The sequence below is a fragment of the Serinus canaria genome, chromosome 3 (assembly GCF_022539315.1).
Source record: "Serinus canaria isolate serCan28SL12 chromosome 3, serCan2020, whole genome shotgun sequence".
Lineage (NCBI taxonomy): Eukaryota > Metazoa > Chordata > Aves > Passeriformes > Fringillidae > Serinus > Serinus canaria.
In genome coordinates this window covers 99,035,499-99,060,391 of record NC_066316.1, presented here as the reverse complement: position 1 = coordinate 99,060,391, position 24,893 = coordinate 99,035,499, and the positions used below count along the sequence as shown (strand labels likewise).

The 24,893-nt window shown below is 35.2% G+C and overlaps 1 protein-coding gene across 3 annotated transcripts in view; it reads left to right on the top strand.

Annotated features, from left to right (window-relative positions):
- ROCK2 (Rho associated coiled-coil containing protein kinase 2) overlaps window positions 1–24,893 on the top strand; it is a 104,337-nt gene that overhangs the window by 68,509 nt on the left and 10,935 nt on the right. For 2 of the 3 annotated variants that reach the window (XM_030236262.2, XM_050972529.1), the window contains 24 exons: window positions 1,530–1,621; window positions 2,440–2,599; window positions 3,188–3,251; window positions 4,984–5,063; window positions 5,459–5,507; window positions 6,229–6,364; window positions 6,493–6,584; window positions 6,828–7,074; window positions 7,404–7,510; window positions 8,170–8,329; window positions 8,984–9,144; window positions 9,541–9,725; window positions 10,931–11,000; window positions 12,319–12,422; window positions 12,557–12,743; window positions 13,083–13,176; window positions 13,291–13,385; window positions 14,047–14,226; window positions 14,445–14,613; window positions 17,619–17,689; window positions 18,655–18,743; window positions 19,479–19,557; window positions 19,761–20,022; window positions 20,650–20,863. In XM_030236262.2, coding sequence (XP_030092122.1) covers window positions 1,530–1,621; window positions 2,440–2,599; window positions 3,188–3,251; window positions 4,984–5,063; window positions 5,459–5,507; window positions 6,229–6,364; window positions 6,493–6,584; window positions 6,828–7,074; window positions 7,404–7,510; window positions 8,170–8,329; window positions 8,984–9,144; window positions 9,541–9,725; window positions 10,931–11,000; window positions 12,319–12,422; window positions 12,557–12,743; window positions 13,083–13,176; window positions 13,291–13,385; window positions 14,047–14,226; window positions 14,445–14,613; window positions 17,619–17,689; window positions 18,655–18,743; window positions 19,479–19,557; window positions 19,761–20,022; window positions 20,650–20,863 — 3,147 coding nt within the window. Of the gene's footprint in view, window positions 1–1,529; window positions 1,622–2,439; window positions 2,600–3,187; window positions 3,252–4,618; window positions 4,685–4,983; window positions 5,064–5,458; window positions 5,508–6,228; window positions 6,365–6,492; window positions 6,585–6,827; window positions 7,075–7,403; window positions 7,511–8,169; window positions 8,330–8,983; window positions 9,145–9,540; window positions 9,726–10,930; window positions 11,001–12,318; window positions 12,423–12,556; window positions 12,744–13,082; window positions 13,177–13,290; window positions 13,386–14,046; window positions 14,227–14,444; window positions 14,614–17,618; window positions 17,690–18,654; window positions 18,744–19,478; window positions 19,558–19,760; window positions 20,023–20,649; window positions 20,864–24,893 lie in introns of all 3 variants that reach the window. The other variant, XM_018920833.3, reaches the window with a different exon arrangement.

The following is a 24,893-nucleotide window of genomic DNA, read 5'->3' as shown; positions in this document are numbered from 1 at the left end:
TTCTTTTGAGGTGTTTTTTCCAGGTATTGTATTTTATTTCTATGAGCAATTCTGACAGCTCTTGTTAACAACATAGTTGGTGCTGAACAAATCCTTCCAATTGCAGTAACAAACTTGAAAGGTTGAAAGTAATTTGTAAGCTCCAAGGCAGGGACAAAATTGTTTGGCTCAATGTCTATGTGGGTGTTACTTAAAAAAAGTGGAAGTAAATACTTTTCTGAAAATAAGCATGTATTTACTGATTTTTTTTTTCTTTTGCTTGTTCCATTAATTGGTAACAATTAACAAGGTTAATAACAAACCTGCAAGGTTATTGTTTTGGCTACCAAAAAAAAAAAAAAATCCTAGAAGTTTCCCTTGATGGAACTAAGCCAATTATTTGAATTAAGCTGTGTAAGCTCGTTCTTGACCTGAACACTTACATTTTGTTTACTTTCAGAAAGCAGAGATAATCTTCAATTTCACTGATTTAAAAGAACAACAGTGTAGGTCCACAGCTGGATCGACGATGCCTTCTTATGCTTTCCTGTGATTACCTGAACTTGGCCGGAGCAGGGCATCCGGCAGCTATAGAAGGAAGAATTAGGAAAACAAAGCACCTTATAATGGGTTTTGCATTCGAAGAGAGATTGTTTGCTCTGCTGAGCAAGCCTGTAGTTGGTCAGGAAGGATGTGCTTTATTTAACAGCATTTTTCACCCTTAGTAACTGAAGGGTAGAGAGAAAATATGATTAGAATTTAATAGTGTAAATGTAGTAAGGTGGACTTCTACTACGTGTGTCCCTCTTCCTGTTTATATTTAACTCAGGGCTTGAGCAATTTATTTGAAACAGATGCTGCGTGATCGCTGCTGAAGCACTTAAAGGAGGACTAAACATTGACCCTGTGATTTATGGCTTCTTTTCCATGCATTGTTTTTATGTCCTGTTCTTGTACATAGTTTCAAGAGAGACTCCTCTGTTCAAACTAAAAGTTTCTTGTTGCACTTAAGATTTACTTCACGGCAAATATCAGCAAGAGACGTGTCAGGGTTAGTTGTGGGGCAGAGGATGGAATTCTTAAAATATTTATTTTAGTCCAGCTTTGAATAACTGTTCTGTGCAGCAAATCAGACCTTCCTTCACTTGCGTCTTACGGTCTGTCATGTGGTTTGGCAGACACGAAAGTTCTGCAGTTTTATTTCCCCCAAGGGTGTTGAGATTTTGTTTGTGTTTTTAGTTTTTTCTTAGTTTTTGCCTCAGTGCTCACTTTCTTGCTTTACTACCCACGTGGCAGACTCCAGATTCTGGACATTTTAGCAGTCACGGGAAGACTGCATGCTAAGAATCAGTAAATTTTATGTAAGAAACTACAGATTAGTGGTTGGTGGTTTTTAAATTTTGTTTTTGTTTGACCATTAGTGTGGTTAACACAGACAATCTTTACTGAAAGTTTCATTGCTGCTTATGAACAAGTGAGAATTAAAAAAAAAACCAAACAAGAAAAGCAGCTATTTGTTCTGCTGTGACTCTGGATTAATTGCTGTTTAGGGATGTGCGACTTGGGAGAAATGGGGTTGAAGAAATAAAGCATCACCCTTTCTTCAGAAGTGATCAGTGGAACTGGGACAACATTCGAGAGAGTAAGTAAATAGGTTAAAAGTTCTATTTTATTCAGTATTTACAAGACTAAAAATTAAAAAAAACTTCTGGTTGTATAAACAAAGTAATTTCTGTCTATCAAGAATCTTGCTCAAACATTCATATTTATCACTTGTATTATAAAGCCTTATATGAGGAAGATTGAATAAATTGCATTTTTCCTACTGGAATTATCTCACCTTTATCATGTTTTAAATGTAGAGGTTTCAATTTTAAACAATGGAATTGGAAGATTCAGAATTTTAACTAAAAGAAATGCATGTTAGGTTCTGTTTCTCTCATTTTTTTTTCTTTTGAGGTTTTTTTTTGTTTGTTTGTTTTTTGTTTTGTTTTCTTTCATTTTTGTTTTAATCTTCTGGTAGTTAAGACAGTAGTTTGTCAGTGGTCTTGTCAGTTTTACTGCTTTTCATGTAAGATATTGAGAACCTGATAGCTTTAGGTTAAAAAGCAAAGTATGTCAGTTCTCATAAGCTTGTCATAACTTCTAAAGTTATATATTTACTAAGAAGTTTAAAAATTATTATTGTATTTAAAGTTATATTCTCAAGTGTGATTACCTGAGCAGATATGTCTTGCATACTAGATGGTCTATGCATTAGGCAATGAATACAAAAATAGATTGCTCTAGAAAAAATTGTTCATAATAATATTTCCAGATCTGCTGTCTGGTTAATACATATTTAACTCCAAGTTATTTAAGGACAACTTATAATACAGTCTTTTAACACTAGAGAGATACCTGTATATAGCAAGTGACTGAGTCTTGGAGTGAAATGCATCTTTTTTCCCCTTTTTATAGCTGCTGCTCCTGTTGTTCCTGAGCTTAGCAGTGATATAGATAGCAGTAATTTTGATGACATTGAGGACGACAAGGGAGACGTGGAGACCTTTCCAATCCCCAAAGCCTTTGTGGGAAACCAGCTGCCTTTCATAGGATTTACCTATTACAGAGACAATTTGTATGTGATACTTCAATATGCATTTTTAAAAACATACCTGCACATTTTTTCTTATATTCTTTCTTTTTTTCACTCTAAATACATAATTTATTCCTTGCATTATATTAATTTATGTCTAGTTGTGAAGATACGAAATGCAAAGTTTGAGTAAAATAATTTGTTACTCTTTCAATTATTTCAATAACTCTGATTAAACAGTGATTTTTATGTGCACAAAATTATACAATATCTTAAAAAATCAATTTAGGTTAAAATTCTGATATATTGGTAATTTGTTTTCTAAAATTACTTTTTATTAGTTATTTTAGAAGAAAGCTTACACAGCATAATAACTTTCTAGAATTCATCTTGAATAATCAAGAAACAATTGTATTAATTATAAAATTTTAAGCTGCTGTAGTTTTGGAAACATTCTGTTAAGGAACAATTTAAATCAGAAAGATGCACTGACACCAAAATGAAACAAGCTTCTTTCTGAGAGCAGCATAGGACAAATTGAGATTTGAGAGAATTTATTAAAATGGCAAGGTTGCAGAGTTGTTGAAAACTTGAATAAGAGCTGGAGGGGTTTGTTTTTGCTTTTGACAGGTTGCTAAGTGACTCCTCTCAGTCTTGCAGAGAAAACGAATCTGTGCAATCTAGTAAAAATGAGGTTAGTGCCTTTTTTCCTTAGTATTAATAGGATGATTAACTAATTTTGTTAAGTGTGTTAAGAAAAGACAAAGTCTAAAATAAGTGTTGAAACTTTTTTTGTGGGGAGCTCTGTTTCTTTTAATGATCCTCAATAAAAATGATATTTTCTATTTACAGGACAGCAAAGAGGTAAGTATAGTATCTGAATTATGACAGGAATAAAAAAATTCCTTCATAATTTTATGTGGATGTGAAGTATCTTTAATGTTTATTCACCAAATTGTTAGTAGTAAACCAGCTGTATTTTGAAACAGTTGTAATCAAGTGTTAAGGTACTGTTGTATAAAGATAAATGAATACAGATTTTTCTCAAATTCTTTTTGCATCCAGAATTTGTTTAGAAAGCCAGTGTGTTTCCTACAGACAGCATTACTCTTGTGAATTCCCCACACTTGCATTAATGATTCATGACTGATTTATTCAAAGTTTGAAAAAGTAAATTATCACCTGCAGGGATAAGAGAATGTTTAAATCATACTCCAGTTGGAGCATATGGAGCTTGTTTATCCAGCTTTTGAGGATTGACAAATGAATTAAAATTTGCATGACAGGAAGAAGCAATATTTTCATATACTTACTTCATTATGTTACTTCAACATTTGTATTATTCAAGTGTAGATAGTATGTTAACATTTCTTAAAACTTACAATTCCTTTTCAAAGTTTAAAAATACATAAAGGAAATGCATTATGTATTGATCAGATAAATTTAATAGCACAAGTTTATGAGACTCCCTTCCTGTCATTGATGAACAGATGAATAGTTTTAGACTTCACCTTTTAAATAGAAATGGTACTGCTGTTTAAAATACATATGGTCACATTCATGATGTTTGCTTTATGTTGTGTATGTAAATGCAGATGGTAAAACTTTGCATTTCACTTCTGACAACTTATTTGTATTTTCTCAAGCAACAAATCTCCGGTTTTAATGTCCTTTTCAATGTTCCTGTTGTGGAAATCTTCAAATTGTAATAATTATAAAGTGTTTTGGAAAACCACATTTTTACATTTCATGTTTTGGGGGTAGAGGAAGAGGAGGAAGGGAGGAAAATAAAAGCGTTTGAAAGCCTGAAGTCCTGAGAGGAATCCAAAATTTTATTATTTATAATTTATTTCATTAGTATTTGGGTACTGGTTTCATAATTATTTCATAAAAATATTTTAGTAAGCAAACCAAAGCATTTCCAAAGTGTTCATTAGCTTCCAAGGTATGAGACTAAGAAATTCTTCTTTATGTGCGGTCATTGAACATGTTTAGCCATACTATCTAATATTGTCCAATTTGGTCATGTACACCCCTTTTTTATTTTTTCATTTCATTTAGAAAATGCTATCCAAAAACAACTGCTCCAGTGGAAAGTCTCTGGCTACAGAGCACAACAAAGGGCCGGTAACAATGTTTTTTGCCCATATAAATTTAATGACTCACAATCTGTGGCACATAATTCTGTCATGGTTCAATTCAATTCAGTATGCAGCAAATTTTGTTGCTATAAATCCATGTATTCAAAATTATCAGAATTAATACCCTGTAAAGATGTAACCCTCTAGTGATGGTTTTAAAATAATATACTGGAAGACTGAATTAATTTTCCTCACTTTCCCTTATTTTTTATTTCATTGAATTGCATTTGTTTTCTGTGAAAGTATTTTTATATGTGGGCCATGCTTTTTTGACATTTTACACAGTTTCAGAAAAAACTAAGCAAGCTAGAAGAACAGCTCAGTAATGAATTACAAGCCAAAGATGAACTAGAACAGAAGTACAGGTGAGAATGTTTCAACATGTTTGGTATGTTTATAAAAATGTTTCATTAGACCTTTTGGTTTTGAATGCTTAAAAGCATTTTAATCCACTTTGGGGATTCCCAACCCTGCAAGCAGACCTCAATGTAAGTTGCTGGCTTAATTCTTGCTACTCCTGTGACTACTGGGGTGGTTTTGGGGGATTTCTTGAGGTTTTTTTTGCTTTAATTCCCTATAAGAGTATCACTGTTTAGTGATTTCACCAGTCCTTGAGGTTTCATGTTTTTGCTTAAAATAGAATATCTTGCATAAAAATAATAAGACAAAAGCACCTTACTTAAAATTTGTGAGACACATCCAAACAGTGTAATTTCTGTATTATCAGCAGGCTTTAAAATTATTTTTAAAATTTGTTCAGGTCTACAAGTGTTCGTTTAGAGAAGATAGCGAAAGAGCTCGATGAAGAGGTAAGGCCATAGATTTCTTACTGGAATTACAACTTTATCATTTGTGTGTGGATTTTCCCCTTCAATAACAGCAAATTGCTTTTGATCAGCTGTATATTTTATAGGAAATAACACCAGTTGATTTCTTTGTATTCACAAGCATGAAATTGTTGTCACTGCCAAAGTATTTTCATTATGATTTGTGTACTGTAGCTGCACATTTCTCTCTAGAACAGGATTTTTACCATATTTTTAAGTTGGCAGACAGCATGACACAAATTTCCCATACAGATTTTAAAAATTGAAGGTGTGAGAGTAATGTTTCCAGAGGAAGAAGCCCTTTGGATTGTTTGGTGTTAGTTATTTCTTACCCAGCTTTGCACCTTACTGCTTCTACAAATTTAGATGTGGCTGTGTACAACTTAATGTACGGCTCATGCAGGTGCATGTCAAGACCTTACCTTTACATGTATGTTTGTCTGCTCCCAGAGTGACTGCTTAGGCAGGTTGACCAGGTTTCTCAAATTCAGATGATCAAACAGTATTTAAATTGCAAAGCTTCTGGCCATAGACATCCTGGGCTGGATTTGACCACGTGTTCTGATACGTAGGATTTGCAGCAGGCAGATGGGCTGGCTTCCTCCATTACAGACTAAACTGGGTGCATGAGCTGGGTTTTTATCGTAAAAGAATACCACTCCTGTGTGTATAATTAGTGCTGTGGTTTTTTAAATATATCCAGATAACTTCAAGGAAGAATGTAGAGTCTGCAGTCAGGCAGTTGGAGAGAGAGAAGGCTCTTCTTCAGCATAAGAATACAGAATACCAGAGGAAAGCAGAACATGAAGCAGATAAGAAACGCAATTTGGAAAATGAGGGTATGTTGAACTATGCTTGAAGGTTCCGTTTTGATGTGGGTTTTTAATACTTAAAATAAATAAATTATAGCTCCAATTGAAGTGTTTTCATGACAGTGATTAACAATGTTGAATTATTTTTGTTGCAGTTAACAGTTTGAAAGACCAACTTGAAGATTTAAAAAAGAGGAATCAGAACTCTCAAATATCCAATGAAAAAATCAGTCAACTACAAAGACAGGTATGTCAGCTTTATATATTTTAAAATAATCACTGCTTGAAGTACAGATTTTGGTAACAGTGGAGGAATTTGAAATGTGCAATTGGGTTTTAAAATCTGTTCTTTCTTGTTAGGTTTTTGTGTTCAAAAGTAATCTTAAAATATACTCCTTACTTCTTTAATCCATAAAACCTAGTATTCTGTAGTAGAAATAGTGGGCTTTATATTTTAATTGTTTCTGAAGTGTGTTTTTATCAATCTTAGTTGGATGAAGCCAATTCTTTGCTGCGGTCAGAGTCTGATACTGCAGCCAGGTTAAGGAAAAACCAGACAGAAAGCACAAAGCAAATCCAGCAGCTGGAAATTAATAATAGAGAACTACAAGATAAGAACTGCCTGCTAGAGAATGCAAAACTCAAACTGGAGAAGGAGTATCTCAATCTTCAGTCAGCTCTAGAATCAGAAAGGAGAGATCGAAGTCATGGATCAGAGATTATCAGTGATTTACAAGGTATTTCTGCAAACCTTCTGAAGTTAAGATTACTTCTTGTTTCTGGTGGTTTCTGGTGTGGGTGGTGTTACTTGAGTTTCAGACTGTGACTAGGTAAGGGCGCTGTTTTATAAAGCATTGCATAATTTTGAATAGCATTTAAGAAAAAATGTATGGTGACATCTATAAAACATTATTGAAAACTTTTAGAATCACCGTAAAAGGAGACGTTCTTAATAGTCAGAATTAGAAGCTGTTACATTTAAAAAAATGTTATCTCTAAATAGATAAAATACAGTCTTCTTTTCACACACTGACCACAGTCTCATTAATATTTTGGTAATTTTAAGGTCGAATATCTAGCCTTGAAGAAGAAGTGAAAAATGGAAAGAGTGCATTAGCCAAACTGGAAATGGAGAAAAGACAATTGCAGGAAAAGCTCACAGATTTAGAAAAGGTAACAACACTGCTAAATGAACATTGGTGTTACATTCTTACAGAATTTTTGAATTTTTAATTTTATTATTTGAGACATTGCAACTAAACCTATAAAAAAATAAGCCTTGTATTCAGCTTTTTTTTTAAATTTTTTTTTTTTTCCAATTTGAGAGGTGGGGGAAAAAAGACATAATTTCCATACAATCATGACACATTTTACTTTTAAAGTACTTAAGTACTTAATTATGTACTCTGCTGTGTACCTTAACAGTACAGTAGCTACATTTCATTTCATGTGTGGAGTTTTTTTAAACTCTCATTATTGCCAAAACTAAAAGAGCCTCTGATGAAAGGACTTTTTTAACAAATTTGTTATTGAAACAAAAGTCTTGAAAAATTTCTTCAATAAAGTTAAACTTTGAGCTGCTCTTACTACAGAATGTTGGTTGTTAAGGCAGTAATTCTGAAATTGTTTGCAACTGGGGATGTCGTTGTACATTTTTAGAGCACTTTGGTGTTCACAAAAAAACATTTATGGAAATGAGCTCTCAGTTCCTTAGCACGAGCTCTCTCTTCTCTCCAGGCATCCTTGCAAGCAGCACATTACTGTTTTTCAAAATTCTGCCACTAACCTGGTGTATTTAATGTTTTATTTCAATGTTATTTTTTCTTTAACAGGAAAAGAGCAACATGGAAATTGATATGACATATAAATTTAAAGTTATGCAGCAGAACCTTGAACAAGAAGAAGCTGAACATAAAGCCACAAAAGCACGATTAGCAGACAAAAATAAGATCTATGAGTCTATAGAGGAAGCAAAATCTGAAGCCATGAAAGGTATGGATTTGACATCACGGTTGGACTTAGGTGTGAATTGTACAAAGTTGATAATATTTTACTGTGCACATTCTGGTGTATCTCATACAACTGAAGGGAAGGATAACTGCCAAAAAAAATCCAGAAGATAGCTCTTACTTTTAAATTAAATGCTTGTGTTTATTGCAGCTAATTAAAAAGCTACCTACAGATTCTGTCCTTCCAATTGCAGAGCATTCACAAAAAATTTCAGCATGCAGATCTTCAAAAGAAGCAAGAATGATTCAGTAATAATGGCTGAGTCACTTGGCATATGAGGTTCCCAAACAGCTTCAGCTCTTTGATTTTATATTATCACAGTCAGAGCACAGTAGATTTAAATGTTTTATTTTTAAAATTCCACCCATCTTGTTCATCTCAGAGGTGTTACAGATAAACTGGAAGTTATCTACAAGCTCAAAAGTAGGAAATAGCTCTGTCAGAAATGCTTGAAAAAGCATCCTCTGGGTGTACATTTACTGTGAAAGTTTTAATTAATCACTTCCAAGTAGTCTTCCTGTTCAGTTTTAAAAGGAAAAACATGTGGCTCATTGTTACTACAGGGTAGACATCCTCTACCCTTTGGCCTCCAAAAGCTGCTGTTTACACTTCACTGATGTCACTTTTACTTCACAGAAATGGAAAAGAAACTTTTGGAAGAGAGAGCTTTGAAGCAGAAAGTAGAAAATCGGCTGTTGGAAGCTGAGAAGCAGCGCTCCATGTTAGACTGCGATCTCAAACAATCACAGCAGAAGATAAATGAGCTCCTCCGGCAGAAGGACATACTGAGTGAAGATGTAAGGAGCACTGACAAAAGGAGTCTTGGGTCAAACCTTGGTTTCAATGTCCTAGTATTTTTCCTGTTATAGATGTATTTAGGAATATTTGTGAATGAAAATGGCAACCAAGTTTTCCTTCTCTGCCTTTGAAACTTTAAAAAGTCTGCTTCATGGAGTGTGGTGTCATTTTCTGATATATTTCAGCATTGTTCATGTTAAAAGGTTTCTCCTCTATAATGGTAGATGCTGTGAGATTGACATGGAAAAATTAGGTAATCTAATGTGCGCTAATGCTTTTATTCAGGAAGCAGCTTTGATTTACCAAGAGATGTAAAGGAAGTCAATTAGAGACTGTTTAAATGTTGTTTTCCTGTGTAGATCTGTAAAATTCACAGGTTTTTGCTTCTTTTTCAGGTAAAAAACTTGACATTAAAAATAGAGCAAGAAACACAAAAGCGCTGTCTCACTCAAAATGACCTCAAGATGCAAACACAGCAGGTCAACACCTTGAGAATGTCAGAGAAGCAGTTAAAACAGGAGAATAACCACCTTCAGGAAATCAAATTAAGTCTGGAAAAACAAAACAATGAACTCCGCAAGTATGTAAATTGCTCTATATGTTTTAGTCATGTTACCGATTTGAAATATTTTTGGAACAAAAGCTGGGAGCAAAATTATTTTTTAAAAAATTGCTGCAAAAAATATACTGTGCTACAGTGCAAAACTTAATTGTTCTTTAAAATAATTTACAGTGACTGTAATTGTGACTTGCCCTAGTAATTCAGCAATGTATAGGTTTGTATTAAAAGATGTTTGTTATCCTGAAAATCCTAGAAAACACAGTTTAAATATGAGTCTGAAAACTTCAGAGAAACACTTATTTAACTGAAGGTCTAGGTACTTTATTTTAATGATGTAGGACTTAAGAGGAAAGTTACTAGAATTATTACTCTAGAAAATTATTACTGGAATTATTAGTCTAGAGTTGGAAATGAATACTGCTACAGAGCTACAAAGCATAACCTTTGGAAATACCTAGTACTACAGGTATTTACTACCTTGTAGTAAATACCTTACAGGTATATACTACCTTGGACCTTCAGATAGGAGTTCTTCAAGGTTTTACAAGAAGTATTTGCACCTGATTGGAAGTAAGGAAAGAAATAATTGTTTTTGTTCACATAAAGAACTTGCTTATGAATGAAAAGACCAGATTACCACACATGTCAGATGAATCTCAATCTTAGCTCCTTTATGACTTTGCATGTTTTGTCTCCCTGTGCTTTGGCTTTCTGTCAGCAAGATGCAGTTAGTCATGTAGAAGGTGGCCATAATGTGGAAGACTGGCAGAAGTCTTTTCTGCTACAATTCTGTTGTTATGGAACTGATTCTTGTTTAAATAACAGATGAATTCAAGAAAATATGCATGTCAAGGAATACAGACTTTCACACACCGTGCTCTAGCAAACAAGAGACCCAAAACAACCAGTCAGATCAGTGACATTTTATATGGAAATAAGATTCTGTTGGTGGCTGTTTACTTTATCAGTGTCTCTTACCAGTTAAACTTTGTGATGCTGTTGTAGTTAGTGTGTTAGCAGTATTAAACTGACTTGTTATTAGTGCAGTATTCTCAGCTGTACAAGTGAAAAAGAGAGCTGGTACCCAGAGGAAGCTTCAGGTTTAATAGCTGATGATACTTAGGTCAAGAAATTGCTGGAGATCTCAAGAGTGTGAATGCTGTCTTTTCTGTTTACTGCTTTGGAATATCTTCATATCTCTGAAGAATGTTCTTCCTTTCTAGGGAACGTCAAGATGCAGATGGACAAATGAAAGAGCTTCAAGACCAGCTTGAAGCTGAGCAGTATTTCTCAGTATGTATTATGCTGCTTTATTTTTATATTAATCTGTTTAGCAAGTACGTTAGCTTTTCTTCATCCCCCTCAGCCATCAGACATTTCACATCTGTAACCCAAAGCAACTTGTTTTTCTTGTGCCTGTCTCCAGTGTTGTCTGCTGCCTTGATCTTGATCACTGAGCAGCACAAAAGAGCTCATGTTGAGAAATGTCACAGCTTTGTAGGGGAGTTCAGAGGGAGGAGTCAAGCAGCTCATTTTTCCACAGTGTGAATCATCTCGTGCATGTTTCAAGCCTTTTCCATGCTGTATGGCAGAGGAGAGTTGTATTCTCATGTGACATGATAATACATGTGCATCTACAGCTCAGAAGGAAATTTTGCATTACAACCAAACTTGGTAGTGATCTGGTGGGAGTTTGTCATTTATTGTGGCACGGTACACCAAAGCATACTTAAAAATCATTACTGGCATGTGGAGGTCAATTTTTATTACCAGTGCATAGCCAGTCACACTGCATGAGGTGCCAAAAGGCTTGTTTCAATATTAGTGAAAAATTAAGATTTCCTTGTGGATTTAGGTCAGTGAGGAGGAGGCCTGCCTAAAGTTCTATAGATTAAAATGTTACACATATTAAAGGATAGAAAGAGAGAATTGAGGTCAGTTGACTGCTGTAGATGGGCCAGAGAGACAATCTGTCTTGAAATCCTTGCAGTAAGTACACTTTGAGTCATCTGTCACTTGACTTGTAGTCAGTCATTTGAATGGACAGAGCAATATAATGTTTCTTTCATTTTCTTCAGAGTTCTAAATTTATATTGATTCCATGGAATTTTGCATTTCAAATTATTTTCTAATTGGTTTTCCCTTATTCCTGTATTTCTTTCTGTTCTTTAACTGTCATATTGGTTTTATGGATTTGTGTGATTAGCATCTTAACTCCACATGCCTAATTACATGAGACAGAAATTTAAAATAAAAGAGAAAAAGAAATTTATTATATTCTCTGCTTCTGATACTTCTGATTTTGTACAAAATAGTGATTTTCACATTTAGAGTATCTTTAGCAGTATGTATAAAACAAACAACAAAAATGTAAATCATATTCCTACCCATTCACAAAAATACAAATTAAAAAAGGAAAAACAACAAAGTAAAATAACTAAAGGACATTTATGAGTGATGATGACGTTTAGATAAGTTTCAAGAAGGCATTGCACAATTATACTCTAATTAGTGTGATTAAGGAACTGCATACCATGTAAAATTATATAAATTTTGTGGACCTTCAAGAGCATAGAAACCACATAATTTTCTTTCCAACTTTAAATTCTAGACTCTCTATAAGACACAAGTTCGAGAACTTAAAGAAGAATGTGAGGAAAAGACCAAAATTTGTAAAGAAATACAGCAAAAGATACAAGAGTTACAGGATGAGAGGTAGGTTTTGCTAGTTGGACTACTAATACATAAAAGATCAGGATGGCTTTTTGTTGTTTTCTTTCCTGCCCTCCCAACCCTTCCCATTTTAAAGTTGAATGTATATATATATAATAATATGCAATAATTTGCAGAGATTCCTTGGCTGCTCAGCTAGAGATTACTTTGACAAAAGCAGATTCAGAACAACTTGCCCGTTCCATTGCTGAAGAGCAGTACTCTGATTTGGAAAAAGAGAAGATTATGAAAGAGCTGGAGATTAAAGAGATGATGGCGAGGCATAAACAGGAACTTACTGAGAAAGATGCCACCATAGCCTCAGTGAGTTACATGATCTGTAATTTTGGTAGAGGTTGTATGTGAACTTTATTTGCAGTTTGAGTTATCCATTGCTCTTTAGCAAATTTAGAGATATACAAGTATGCCTAAGGTTTTTAATCATTTATTTCTTATGATTGAAATTCAAGAATCTCTTACTGTGTTCCTTCCATGCATTTTTCTGACCATTCTTTCTTCAGTGCCCCTACCCCTCTTACAGCAAGTCCTCTTATCCTTATCTTGGTCTCACTCTGCAGCATTTCCTTCTGTCTTTCTTGTAATGCTGCTTTGTTTGCCAAATGAGTTTTGTTACATGGTCATTTGTCCTTTTTTTTTTTTTAGTTGGAGGAAGCAAATAGGACACTAACTAGTGATGTGGCTAACCTTGCTAATGAGAAAGAAGAACTAAACAATAAACTGAAGGAAGCACAAGAACGTACGTAGTCTTGTACCAAATGGGATTTAAATTGAAACTAGGTTTGTTCTTTAATAGTACTATATGCATTTGTCATGAGTTTTCATAAATTTTCTTTTAATTACCTTGCTACAGAAATTACAAAGCTAAAAGAAGAAGAAGCAAATGTAGGAAATATTAAAGCACAGTTTGAGAAGCAGTTGTTGAATGAAAGAACATTAAAAACCCAGGTAAGCAAATACATTCAAATGCATGTAGACACATTGTTCATGAATCAAATAATTTTTAATAAAATACTTTCCATTATAAACTATTGATATATACCAGTATTGCTTTATTTGTGTTTCCTCTCAAAGAAAATATATTGGTGGTTTTTTCCTTCTTCTAAGTAGACTTTCAGTGTACTGAAACTGGATCCTTATGATTCATAATAGAGGAACTTCTAATCCAGATGTATTCCACCAGCAAAAGCCTTCATTTCCATCAAATGATTTAATATGTTACTGGTTTCAGTCTTGATTTACATATCTCTACAAGTTCTATAAAGAAGTACATTTCTGATTTTAATCTAGATTGTTTTTTAGAACAAGTGGCATTTTAATACAAAGACATATTTTGGGTCTGTCTAGTGAAAATGGAAGGGATTTTTTAAATGAGAGAAAGTGCTCACAGATCTAATGCTTGCTTCGAGTAAAAATGACATCATTACCTTCTTTTATGTTTTGTGTAATATGCTGAATCAAAGCAAGCTTGTAGTACTGGATTGCAGAGGTCTTAGTTTATAGGTAGAAGTGCCTGGTTAGAGATGGAGAGAAGATTTTATTTCTTCACAACTTAACTCTGTGTATTTATTAGTGTGGTTTATGACACTTTTTTCTTTCCCATGGGAAGGCTGTGAATAAATTGGCTGAAATCATGAATCGGAAGGGTCCAGTGAAACGTGGAGCTGACACTGATGTACGGCGGAAGGAAAAGGAAAATAGGAAGCTGCATATGGAACTGAAGTCTGAACGAGAAAAGTTAACCCAGATGATGATCAAATACCAGAAGGAAATAAATGAAATGCAGGCAGTAAGATCCTTTTGTAAATATAAACATTGCAGTATTTTTTGTAAAGTCTTACTATTGATATAGACTTTAATGTAGCATATCCAATCTCTATTTCTGAATTTTCCCAACCAGAAGAAATACACAGAATGTATATTGAGATTGGCTACAAATTCTGCATAATTTTCTCTGAGTAAACCAAATATTGTGATAATAGGACATCTTATGATTTATCCCTGCAGCAAATAGCAGAAGAGAGTCAGATACGGATTGAACTGCAGATGACTCTGGACAGCAAAGACAGTGACATTGAACAGCTTCGTTCCCAGCTGCAGTCACTGCACATTGGTCTGGACAACAGTAGCATAGGCAGTGGACCTGGAGAGGCTGAGGCAGATGATGGATTCCCTGGTATGTTAATTTTATTAATATTTCTGCATTAACTGGGTTTATACCAGTGTTTTTCCATAGAAACTGGAGTATTAAATTGATGGTCTGATGATTCCGTGATTCTCATCTTCATCTATTTCTACCATCTTACAATTCTTTGATAGTGATCACTTGCTCACTGCTAACTAAATCTGTCTGTTGTAATACTTCACCGTATTTATTTAAGAAATTTTTTTAAAATTCTGTTGTGCTCCATTAGAACTAAATATTTTTTTCACTTTATTTTGGTGGTTACCTTACAATTATTGTATGTATGTGATAAAATGTAAAACTAATACTCTCTTAGAGATTCTATTTTGACTTGTTTTTTTACTTTTCCTCCTTTATGCTTTATGTTTAGTCCATATCACTCAATCCCACACTATGGAATCCATGTCCTTTACCTATCAGCACTCTTCTACCTCTGTCAGTATTGCCACTAAGCCTTCCAGTTCTCGCATGCTTCTTGATTCCGATTCTGACTCAGAGGAAGAGCATTTGTCTTGTTCCCACAGCCCTACAGAAGTTGATAGCACAGGTGACATCCCTGAGAACCGTTTGGTTTTGTTCTTATTGTGTTCTTCTTTGTTTCAGAACTAACACTATTAATACATAATGAAAGAAACATAAACCCAGTCTGGCAGATAACACGCTGCAGCAGCAGTAAACATTGCCATCAAAGACATGAGAAAGTTTGCATGAACAAATAACTGGCCTGTTTTCTCTAAATGTTTGCAAATGCTTGCTAACAGTTACAAACCCACCATTTTTATTGAGGCATTGAATAAATGAGCCTTATGGCTTGTTTTCCAGATAGCCTCTACACAGTATCTGCAGCTCTTTGTGTGACCCCAAGGTACTGGACACCAAATAGTCAAATCTTTGTGTTTAAGTGAAGTGTGGAAATATCTATCTCCTCATATCTAAACATGTATGATATTCTTGTAGAAATTAATTGTCCTGAATATTACATTGTTTCACCTTAAAAGTATATTATGAGTGATAAGGCCCTATTTTATAAATTCTATATTCATTTTATATTTTTATTTCTATATTCATTTTTTATACACATACACCCTTTTAACAAAGCTTCTGTTTAGCGTTAATGTTAGGTGGGTTAGGCAGGTTTTTTATTGCATTCAAATTTCTGTATTTCACGTGAGTTTCCTTTAAAGTGTGAATACCTTTCCACTGAAGGTAGATCCTCTTTTAGTATTTTGACATTGCTTCATCAAACTAAAGTAAAGAATAATGCATTTCCTCTATTTTCCTCGTTCTCTGGTTTTTGCTTTGAAGCTTCTGATGAAAGAAAACCTACATACATACATATATTTTTCCTTGTTAGCTGCTGTTCTTTTATGTGCATGGTTTTGCTTTGTTCTAAAGTAAAAATCATAGCTAAGATAGAATTTTTTGCTGACATAATTACAAAATATTTGAGGTAGGATAGTGTATTCTGTTGTTTCTCCCCTCCTAGTGTTTATAAGTATTTTGAGAAGTTTGGAATATTCTGCCCTTTTTGTCATTTGTTAGTATTGAATGGACACCAGAAGTGAAGAAGTATAATGAGAAGCTCTCCATTTTGTCTAATTTAATCTGTATTACAGGTTACAGAGAAAAATAGAAAAATCATATTTGAGGAAATAGGAGAAAAATTAATATTTTTTTGCTCTACTTCTGCTTCCTGGATAAGGTGTAGACTATTTTTTTGTATCAACCTTACTCTTGTTACACTTTCTATGAGGTGTAGTTGAAAGGAGCAATATAAGGTGGCAGGTATGAGGCAAAACAAATGTTACAGAACTGTTTCATGTACTTAATTTGTGTATTAAAATAGGTCTCAGGAACATTGCTTGTAGGGCAATAAACATTGAAGACAGTGTGTATCTGTGTATCTTGCTTTAAGTCTCTCTAACACAAAAAGAATTCTATGAATATCTAGTAATTATTTGTTACACTGTGTTAAACATGGACAGGAACCTGCAAATGCCCTCTGATGAGAAGAAAAATAGTTTTTGTAATTTTGGAGTATGTTTCTACTTGTTCCATGGTTTTGTCTTTGTTAATGCTTAACACTTCACTATTTTTGACTTTGGAGATTCCTCAGCAGAAGTCAAGGTTATCTGCTAGGATAGGAAACTCATTAGAAAAATATCATTGCAATTAAATGCTTCCCCTTAATAAAACATAGGGGGAAGAAACACTTGTGTTACATGCAGCTACAAAAATAGGGTGGAAGGGTATGTGATCCTATGTATTACCAAGCACTGGGAAAGTGTGATCCTCTTGAGCTTTTAGTGACTACTGAAATGTGTGTGTCAAACAACAGCTGAGCTCTCAATACTCTTGATAAATCAAATCTGACAAATGTGCCAGTGTAATATAAAATACTGCAAGTGTGTGAAAGGGCAGCTGAATTCAGGCAAGACCTAAGAGTTAGCCAAAAATTACTTATTTTGGATCAGAAAGCCTAGGAGATACCAGCAGAATTAGAGAAAAGAAAAATTTACAGACCAAAGAGTATGAATTAGAGTACTAAACTGACATTTTCCCCAGCATATGGGGTATATAGGTTATTTGTGGTGGTAATTTGCCTTTTCTTTGGTCTTGGACTGGATGTTGTGTGGTCTGTACTAATATCTTTAGGTGCTGTTGTAAAAGGTAACAGTCAATAGACATAAGGCTTTTAAGACATGAAAAAATTACTAAAGGGAATGTGTGTGCTATAATTGCAAGTTTGTTCTTTCCCTTCCTCCTACTACTTCTTTGTGATTGCATTGCTGGTTATTGGCTGTATTCAGTGGTGCATTATTTAATGTATTCCTGAACATTTTCCATGGTAAACTTCACAAGATCTCATACTGTTAAATAGTTCATCTTCTCATGTTTGCTCTCTTGGTTTATTATTGATGTTCAATAACTTTAAAAATATACAGAAGTCTCAAAAATATTTTTTGTTTGTTCTTTAATACATATCTCTTTTTCAGAATCAAGATTGGAAGGTTGGCTATCAATGCCTGTTAGAAATAACACTAAAAAATTTGGATGGGTTAAAAAGGTAAGAAAACCAGATTTATTATTTTGTTTTATGCATAGGTTCAACTTTAAACTTACTGTAGGTTTTCAACACTTCAGTTTTTCTTTTATGTGTTCTCTCCTTTAATGTATAAAATATGTTAACTGGTATAGCTACATCTGAGGGGAGCAGCTTAAAACAACTACAATAATTAAGGACACCTCTTTGTATAGCCAGAGTTGAGAACAGTCATTCATGATCTTTAAATGTTTATACATGCCATAAGCATTCCCAGCAGTATTGTACAGGTGGAATTAGGCAGAGTCTGGAAACAGGTGTTCTTGACAATTTCTTTATTTAGGAGATAAGACTAAAACCTCCTCCTCCTCCTTGTGCAGCCTTCAATTGTTTACTGCTTCTCAGTAACCTCTTAGATGAGTCTTTGTCCAAAATGTACCATCCACATTTTCATACAAATTTCCTTACTGCTGCCCTACAGTTAATTCTAGGCAAAATTCTGGAAGTAGGACGTCTTTTAGGTAATTACCGTTTTAGTGAACATTGCTAGCTATTCTGGTAAGTATAATAGTGATCTTTTTAAATTTGATCCCTATTAGTTGTGCACATGTGAAATAGGCAGAGAATGACAGTTACTCTCTCTACCAGTCTAAGTGAAAATGAAATCAATAAAATGGAAAGAAAAAGCTTATATCCTACTTTCTTCCTGATCTTCATTTTTGTTTCTTCATAGATATTTAAATATGTTTAAAAATCACTTAATCTGATAATATAACTTGATTTATCAGGTAATCAGAATTTTGTTTGTTATGCAGTGAATTCCTTGACATGGACGTAGTATACAGTACTACCACTGTCCACTTAGATACCATTTAATCAAATTGTAGAAAAATATTGCTACAACATATGTGATAGATAATTGCTGTGACATATTTGACATCTGTGATGAGCTGAATTAAAACATGTTTTATCCTTTTGTCTCCTAACAGTATGTAATTGTAAGCAGCAAGAAGATCCTGTTCTATGACAGTGAACAAGATAAAGAGCAATCTAATCCCCATATGGTGTTGGATATAGAGTAAGTATTGCCATATGTGTTTCCTTTTTCTGATCTGTAGGTGAACTCTGTTGGAAAGATCTGTGACCAAAGGGCTTTTTGAGGTCCATTCTGGGAGCACAACATCACATGGGACATGACTTTTTAAATCGGAACTGTAGAGCTGGACCCACTGTGGTGCAGAGTGGGGTTGCTGTAGGCACTGGTGCAGGAGGAGCAGTGTGGTGCTCAGACTGATCCAGAGAGCTGCACTGAGCCCTGGTGTAACTGAAGTGCCCCCACTAGGCTCAGCTAGACCTTCCTCACACACACTTGGGAGCAGAGCACGTAATGAAAACTGTAGCACAGAGGATAAAATTTTTAGTTTTCATGTATTTTCTCTTACAACGTGGCCTTCCAGGTGGGTTATATAGTTAATTTATTTTCTTTGTAAATGCAGAATGTGGCTATTCAGAGCATGGGGACAGGATTGTGTTAGAAAGGTGCCAGCAGCCATTAAAGTCACATGATGATGGTTTCTCAATGCTTCCACAAATGTAGCTGGATGCTTGTGTCTTCTTTTTATTTAGAGTTTTTGGGAGTTCATGTGCAGGGTTGAAAGACAGGGCTTTACCAAGTGATTAGAAATCTGTACAAATCTGACAAATCTTTAATGGTTCTAAGCCTTAATGTGGTATGTTGTATCCTAACTTAATCTTTCATATTTGTCATTGTGGTAACATTAATTTTTGTCTTTATTGAAACAATTTCCTATAGCAAACTCTTCCATGTCCGACCAGTCACTCAGACTGATGTGTACAGAGCAGATTCCAAGGAAATTCCTAGGATATTCCAGGTATTCATTAATAAATTAATGTTTCTAGTGTAACAGACGTGGCATTTCAGACATTGTCAAACATACTGTCTAATGAAATATCTACAAAAAAAATCATTGACAAATTATTCCTAGTGTACTTCTTCAATCTTTGTACTTAGATAATGACTGTGAATTTATATTTGCCATCTCAGAGTATTGAGATTATTTTGCTTTCATTCTAGATTCTATATGCTAATGAAGGAGAGAGCAAAAAGGAACAGGAATTTCCTGTGGAGCCCATGGGAGAGAAGTCAAATTACATATGTCACAAAGGACATGAGTTTATACCTACTCTTTACCACTTCCCAACCAATTGTGAAGCTTGCATGAAGCCCCTGTGGCACATGTTTAAACCTCCTCCTGCTCTGGAATGTCGCCGCTGCCATATCAAATGTCACAAAGATCACATGGATAAAAAGGAAGAGATTATAGCACCTTGCAAAGGTAAATAGCAAGTATTTAAATATGCAGATAGTGCTGGAGTCACAGGGCATTCTAATAGATCAGAGGATTCTAGTAATGGTCTGACACCAACTGAACCTAAAGGTTAATTTGTCTTTTGTTAGTAGGTGGCCATCAGCCCCTTTCCGAGGGTGTCTCCATGAGGGTCACTCTGCTCTGGGTTCATGGCACGTGGCTGTGGTGTGCGTGTACCTGTTGTGTTGTCATCCTCATGCAGCAGAGCATGGTGGCTGTAAGGTGCTCACAATCTGTGCTGTGCTCTGCTGTGGGGAAACAACAGTGCTATAGAATGGGTTACATTTGGTGAAGGTTGTTCATTTTGACTCAACATTATATAATTTCTTAATGTCAGTCACACCTCTTTGCGTTACCCGTGTTTACTTCCACTTGAATGTGTATCTTCCGCAGTACTAAGTTGTTACTCTCAAAATAAAAGGAGGAAGCACTGTCAGCAGCCATGAAACCTACTGGTTTATTTTACTTTTGACCTCTCTGCTGACTTCTCTGCTTCGAGTATGAGAGTATCCTAATCTGACAGCTAATTTTTGATGTGGGGCCATGTTTAGAATAAAAATGATACTCATTTTTATTTTTAAAATCTTATTACAGTGTACTATGATATTTCTACGGCGAAGAATCTACTACTGTTAGCTAATTCTACAGAAGAACAGCAAAAATGGGTGAGCCGACTGGTGAAAAAAATACCCAAGAAGCCTCCAGCACCAGACCCCTTTGCTCGATCTTCTCCCAGAACTTCCATGAAGGTACAGCCAAACCAGTCCATCAGACGACCAAGTCGACAGCTTCCTCCAAACAAACCAAGGTGACACAAGAGCTGCTATCTAATTTATTGTTCTAAATGTCTTCCTATAATTGGTTTCAATTCCTTATTCAGGGTAGAAGGGCTCATGCTAATGTCTCATGATCCCTAAAAGAATAGTCGAATCAGATTCTTTCAATTGGGTAAAAACTGTCCATATAAAAATCATTAGTTTCCTGCTGGATCACTTCAAGGGAGCTGAATCCTATGTGCTGTGGAAGTTGATAGCATTCTGCAGGTAGCATTTACATGATTGTGCAGGGCAGTTGCTGGCTTTTTTCCAGTTTGCTTTTTTCATCACCTGCAGTACTAGTTTATATTTGTTTCTGTCAGTTCCCAGTGCTGGCAGCCTCTGAAAAGGTTGGTCTCACTTATTTTGTTCATCGCAGTGTTCCAGTTTAGCAAAGGCTGAACATTTGTCCCCAGAGAGGTAATTGGGCAGTGCCTAGACAGGGTTGCTGTCCTTTTTTCTGTGACCAGATTGGCACCAGTATCTCAGGTGGCTGAGTGAGACCTGGGCTGGATGAGTGGTCAGAGTTACAATGGAGAATGCAGGGAAGCACACTCTTGCTCTGATGCTGCTATTCCCACAAAACATCCTTATGGTTTGAAGCATAAGGATCTTAAACAGATACTGGTATTTTAATGGGTGGAAATGCATAGTGGAAGGACATAGAGTAATTTAATTTCACTTCCCTCCCAACCTTCATACAGTCTAATTTTTGTTGATTTTATTTACAAATTTTAGAGAGAATCAGACCTCATAATTTGGATTTTAAATTAATAGATTTATTATAATCATGAAGGAAAAAAGCTTTTAAATCACTTTTTAGGGACCAAATATTGAAGAGTTTCTTTCTGCAAAAATAATCAAAATATCAGTGATAGAACTGAAAGCAGGAATCAGGAAAACATTCATGACACTTTGGGGGACAAGTAGATCACTTCTGCACAGTTTACAGTCTAACTTAGTGGTGTTACTCTGTTTCTTGCTGTTAACATATAAAGGTATATGATAAATTCTGATTTTCTTTCAATAGCTATTCTTAGGTTTTCTGTAAATACTTCTTTTCCTTTCAATACCCTTTTTTCAGTCTTCAACTTTGGTGCAAAATGCTTTTATAGCATAGTATTTACCATTGTATACTGGTAGGAAAAGGAGGGGAATGAGCGTTTTTGTATATAAAGCATATAATTCTTCAGTTTAAGTTTCCAAGTTAGCCTCACAAATGTACCTAACAGATGAAAAATGTAGTTCTGTGAGGTCATGTCACCTATTACCAGAATAATGTAGGTCTGTCAAACCAGTGGTAATTTGTATGGATTTAAACACCTTTAATTAGAAACCACATACTCATAAATAACTGTTATTGCTATGGTAAATTTCTATCTCAGTGTTGTTTCTATGAGGCTCTTGTGCAAGGGCTTACCATATGAAATAATTAATTTTCCTTTATGAACTTTATGAAGAATGAAGATGTAGTTGCCAGTTCAATCTAAGGACTGAGCAGTGGGCCCTGGCAGCCAGGTAGGCTCTGGGACTGCACCAAGAGGAGCACAGCTGGATGCTCAAGGGAAGAGATTATACCCCTCTGTTCACTCCATAGTCTGCAGCACAACACTGCCTCCACCTCTGAGCTAGACATCAACACAAGGGAGGACCAAGCAGAGGCCACCAGGGTGGTCAGAGCAGATGCCTGAGGGAGCTGGGCTTGTTCAGCCTGGATGATGGACATGTCCAGGGGCTCCCATAGCAGCCTGCCCCAGACTCAGGGGAGGGCATCCAGGAGACAGAGCCAGGCTCATCAGTGCTGCATGGTGAGGAACAAGGGGCTCCCCTGAACCAGGAGACACTCCAGCTTGGAGTGAAGGAGCCAGGATAGAAGGAAAAACCAATGCAGAGACAGGCCAATGAGGCTGGACAGGCTCCATCCCTGGAGGCTCTCAACACCTGACAGGACAAGGCCTTGAGCATCCTGTGCTAGCTTTGTATCTGACCCTGCTTTGAGCAGGATGTTGGCCTAGAAACCTCCTGAGGTTCCTTCCAAGCTGCCTGGTCCTAAAAATGCTGTCCTTGCTAGGAATTTCACACAATGATGGTTTCTTCAAGGTTTTCATGGCTGTTTTTCTTACCTGAGGATTTAAGAAAAGGCAAACCACTTTTTCATACAGGCCATATAATTTCTGCTTAGCCATTTGGTTGGATCATGCCAAATGGATAACTCCAAATTGGTAAAAAAACAACTTTATTGTATTTTAATTCCTATAAATTGTTTAAGTGTAATAGCCATAGTTCATGTAACAAATGATTATTGAGCCTTTTCAGGGCTATTTCACATTTAAAGGTTTAAATAGTTTAGAGCCTGAAAATACAAATTCCCCCGAAACCCATTTTGTTTAAAACATGTGATTAACTGTATTAAACAATGTAACATGTTTATATAGATGCTCTCTTAGGGTAAGGTTTCCATGCCTGCATCCTGTGCTTGGCATATAACCCTGATTAGGATCCTTCCAGCTCACTGGATAGATGACTAGGCTGTGTTTCATTTGTTGTAGCTATAGCAGTTGAAAAGTTAGTACTTCAGATATTAGAACAGAAAGAGATGAGTGCTTCTAGACAATGATTCACCTCATCCCAAAATAAATGCCTCAGATAAGTAAAATGACTCATTTGCTGACAGGGTTTGCCTTGCTTGCCTTCTTTGTTCTATAGTGACCATACAAGGAGCACAGACAGGGAGGTCTAGACAACAAGTTGATATATCCTCTTTTTTGGCATTGCTTAACTTTGAATAATGAGCTACAGGATAGCTTCATAGTGTAATCACCCTGTATTTGGGACACAGTAAAATCCTGCTATATTTGTTTGTACGTTCAGATGAAGTGCTATCTTATTCAGTGTTCTTTTCAACACTCAAAATTACTTGATTTTATTGGAAAAATTGTTAGGTTTGCATTATTGTCTAGAAGGGGATAGCAAGAGAGCATAGAACCACCTCAGTCAACAAAAACAGCAACAAAACAGAAAGCAGATAATTTTATAAAAGGTATGTTAGTCTTTCCTACTGAAATTCTAGGGAAAAAAAATCAATATGGTAAGAGTTCTGATTGAATGGAATGATTTTTGAGACGAATTTGCAATGAATGCAATATTCCTAACTTATGTGAACACTAAATGAATCTTCATACTCGTGATAGGCAAAGAAAAAAAACACCTACCTTTAACAGTCTTTCAGTTAAAAAGGTTTAGTGATAGCAAAAGGAATTTTCAAGTAGTTTATAGAAGTGTGACACTCATTAAACATCAAACCCTCCTGTTGCAGATTACTTGATCTGGCATTTAAGGACTGGGATTGGTCCTTTGATGATGTTGATGATATTGATGGTGATGATGATGATGACGATGTTTTTGATTTCTGAAGAAGTATAAGTGGTAAATCTAAATAGAGAGGAATGGATTTGTTTGCCTTTGAATACAGCATGCTATGTTGGATTTTGTTTCTCAAAGCAGAGAAAATACAATATCTCATTTTAAAATTTTAAATAGAAAAATGAGATTCTGTTCATCATATTGAACTTTTAGAGGAGTCATTTTCATTAAAACAAAGTTGTTGCCTTTGCCAGTGTTTTTATTTTTCTAATTTTAGACTTTTATTTTTAAATTCATGTCTGCCTGCCTGAAAAAAACCCCAAAACTGCTGTTTTCAGGGTTGTTGCTTATATCTAATGTTAATACTGGGAACCTCAGCATTGAATATTTGAAGGATAAAAGGGACATGATAGCAGTTGGATGTTTAGCTGAAGTAGACTTGGTATTTACAAACACTTTTCATTTCTAAGGTTTGAATATAAACTGGTCTATGGCTAGCAGACATGAAATCACTGGAGTTCTGCATTTTGCTTTTCTACCTCTGTTCTGAAGTGAATTTGACTTGGCTTCCTTTGCAGTGCTGTGCTTTCTGGGTACCTAACCATGCATTTGCCAACTATGTAAACAAATGGGTTTGCAGCTTCCATGGTGTGGTTTCCT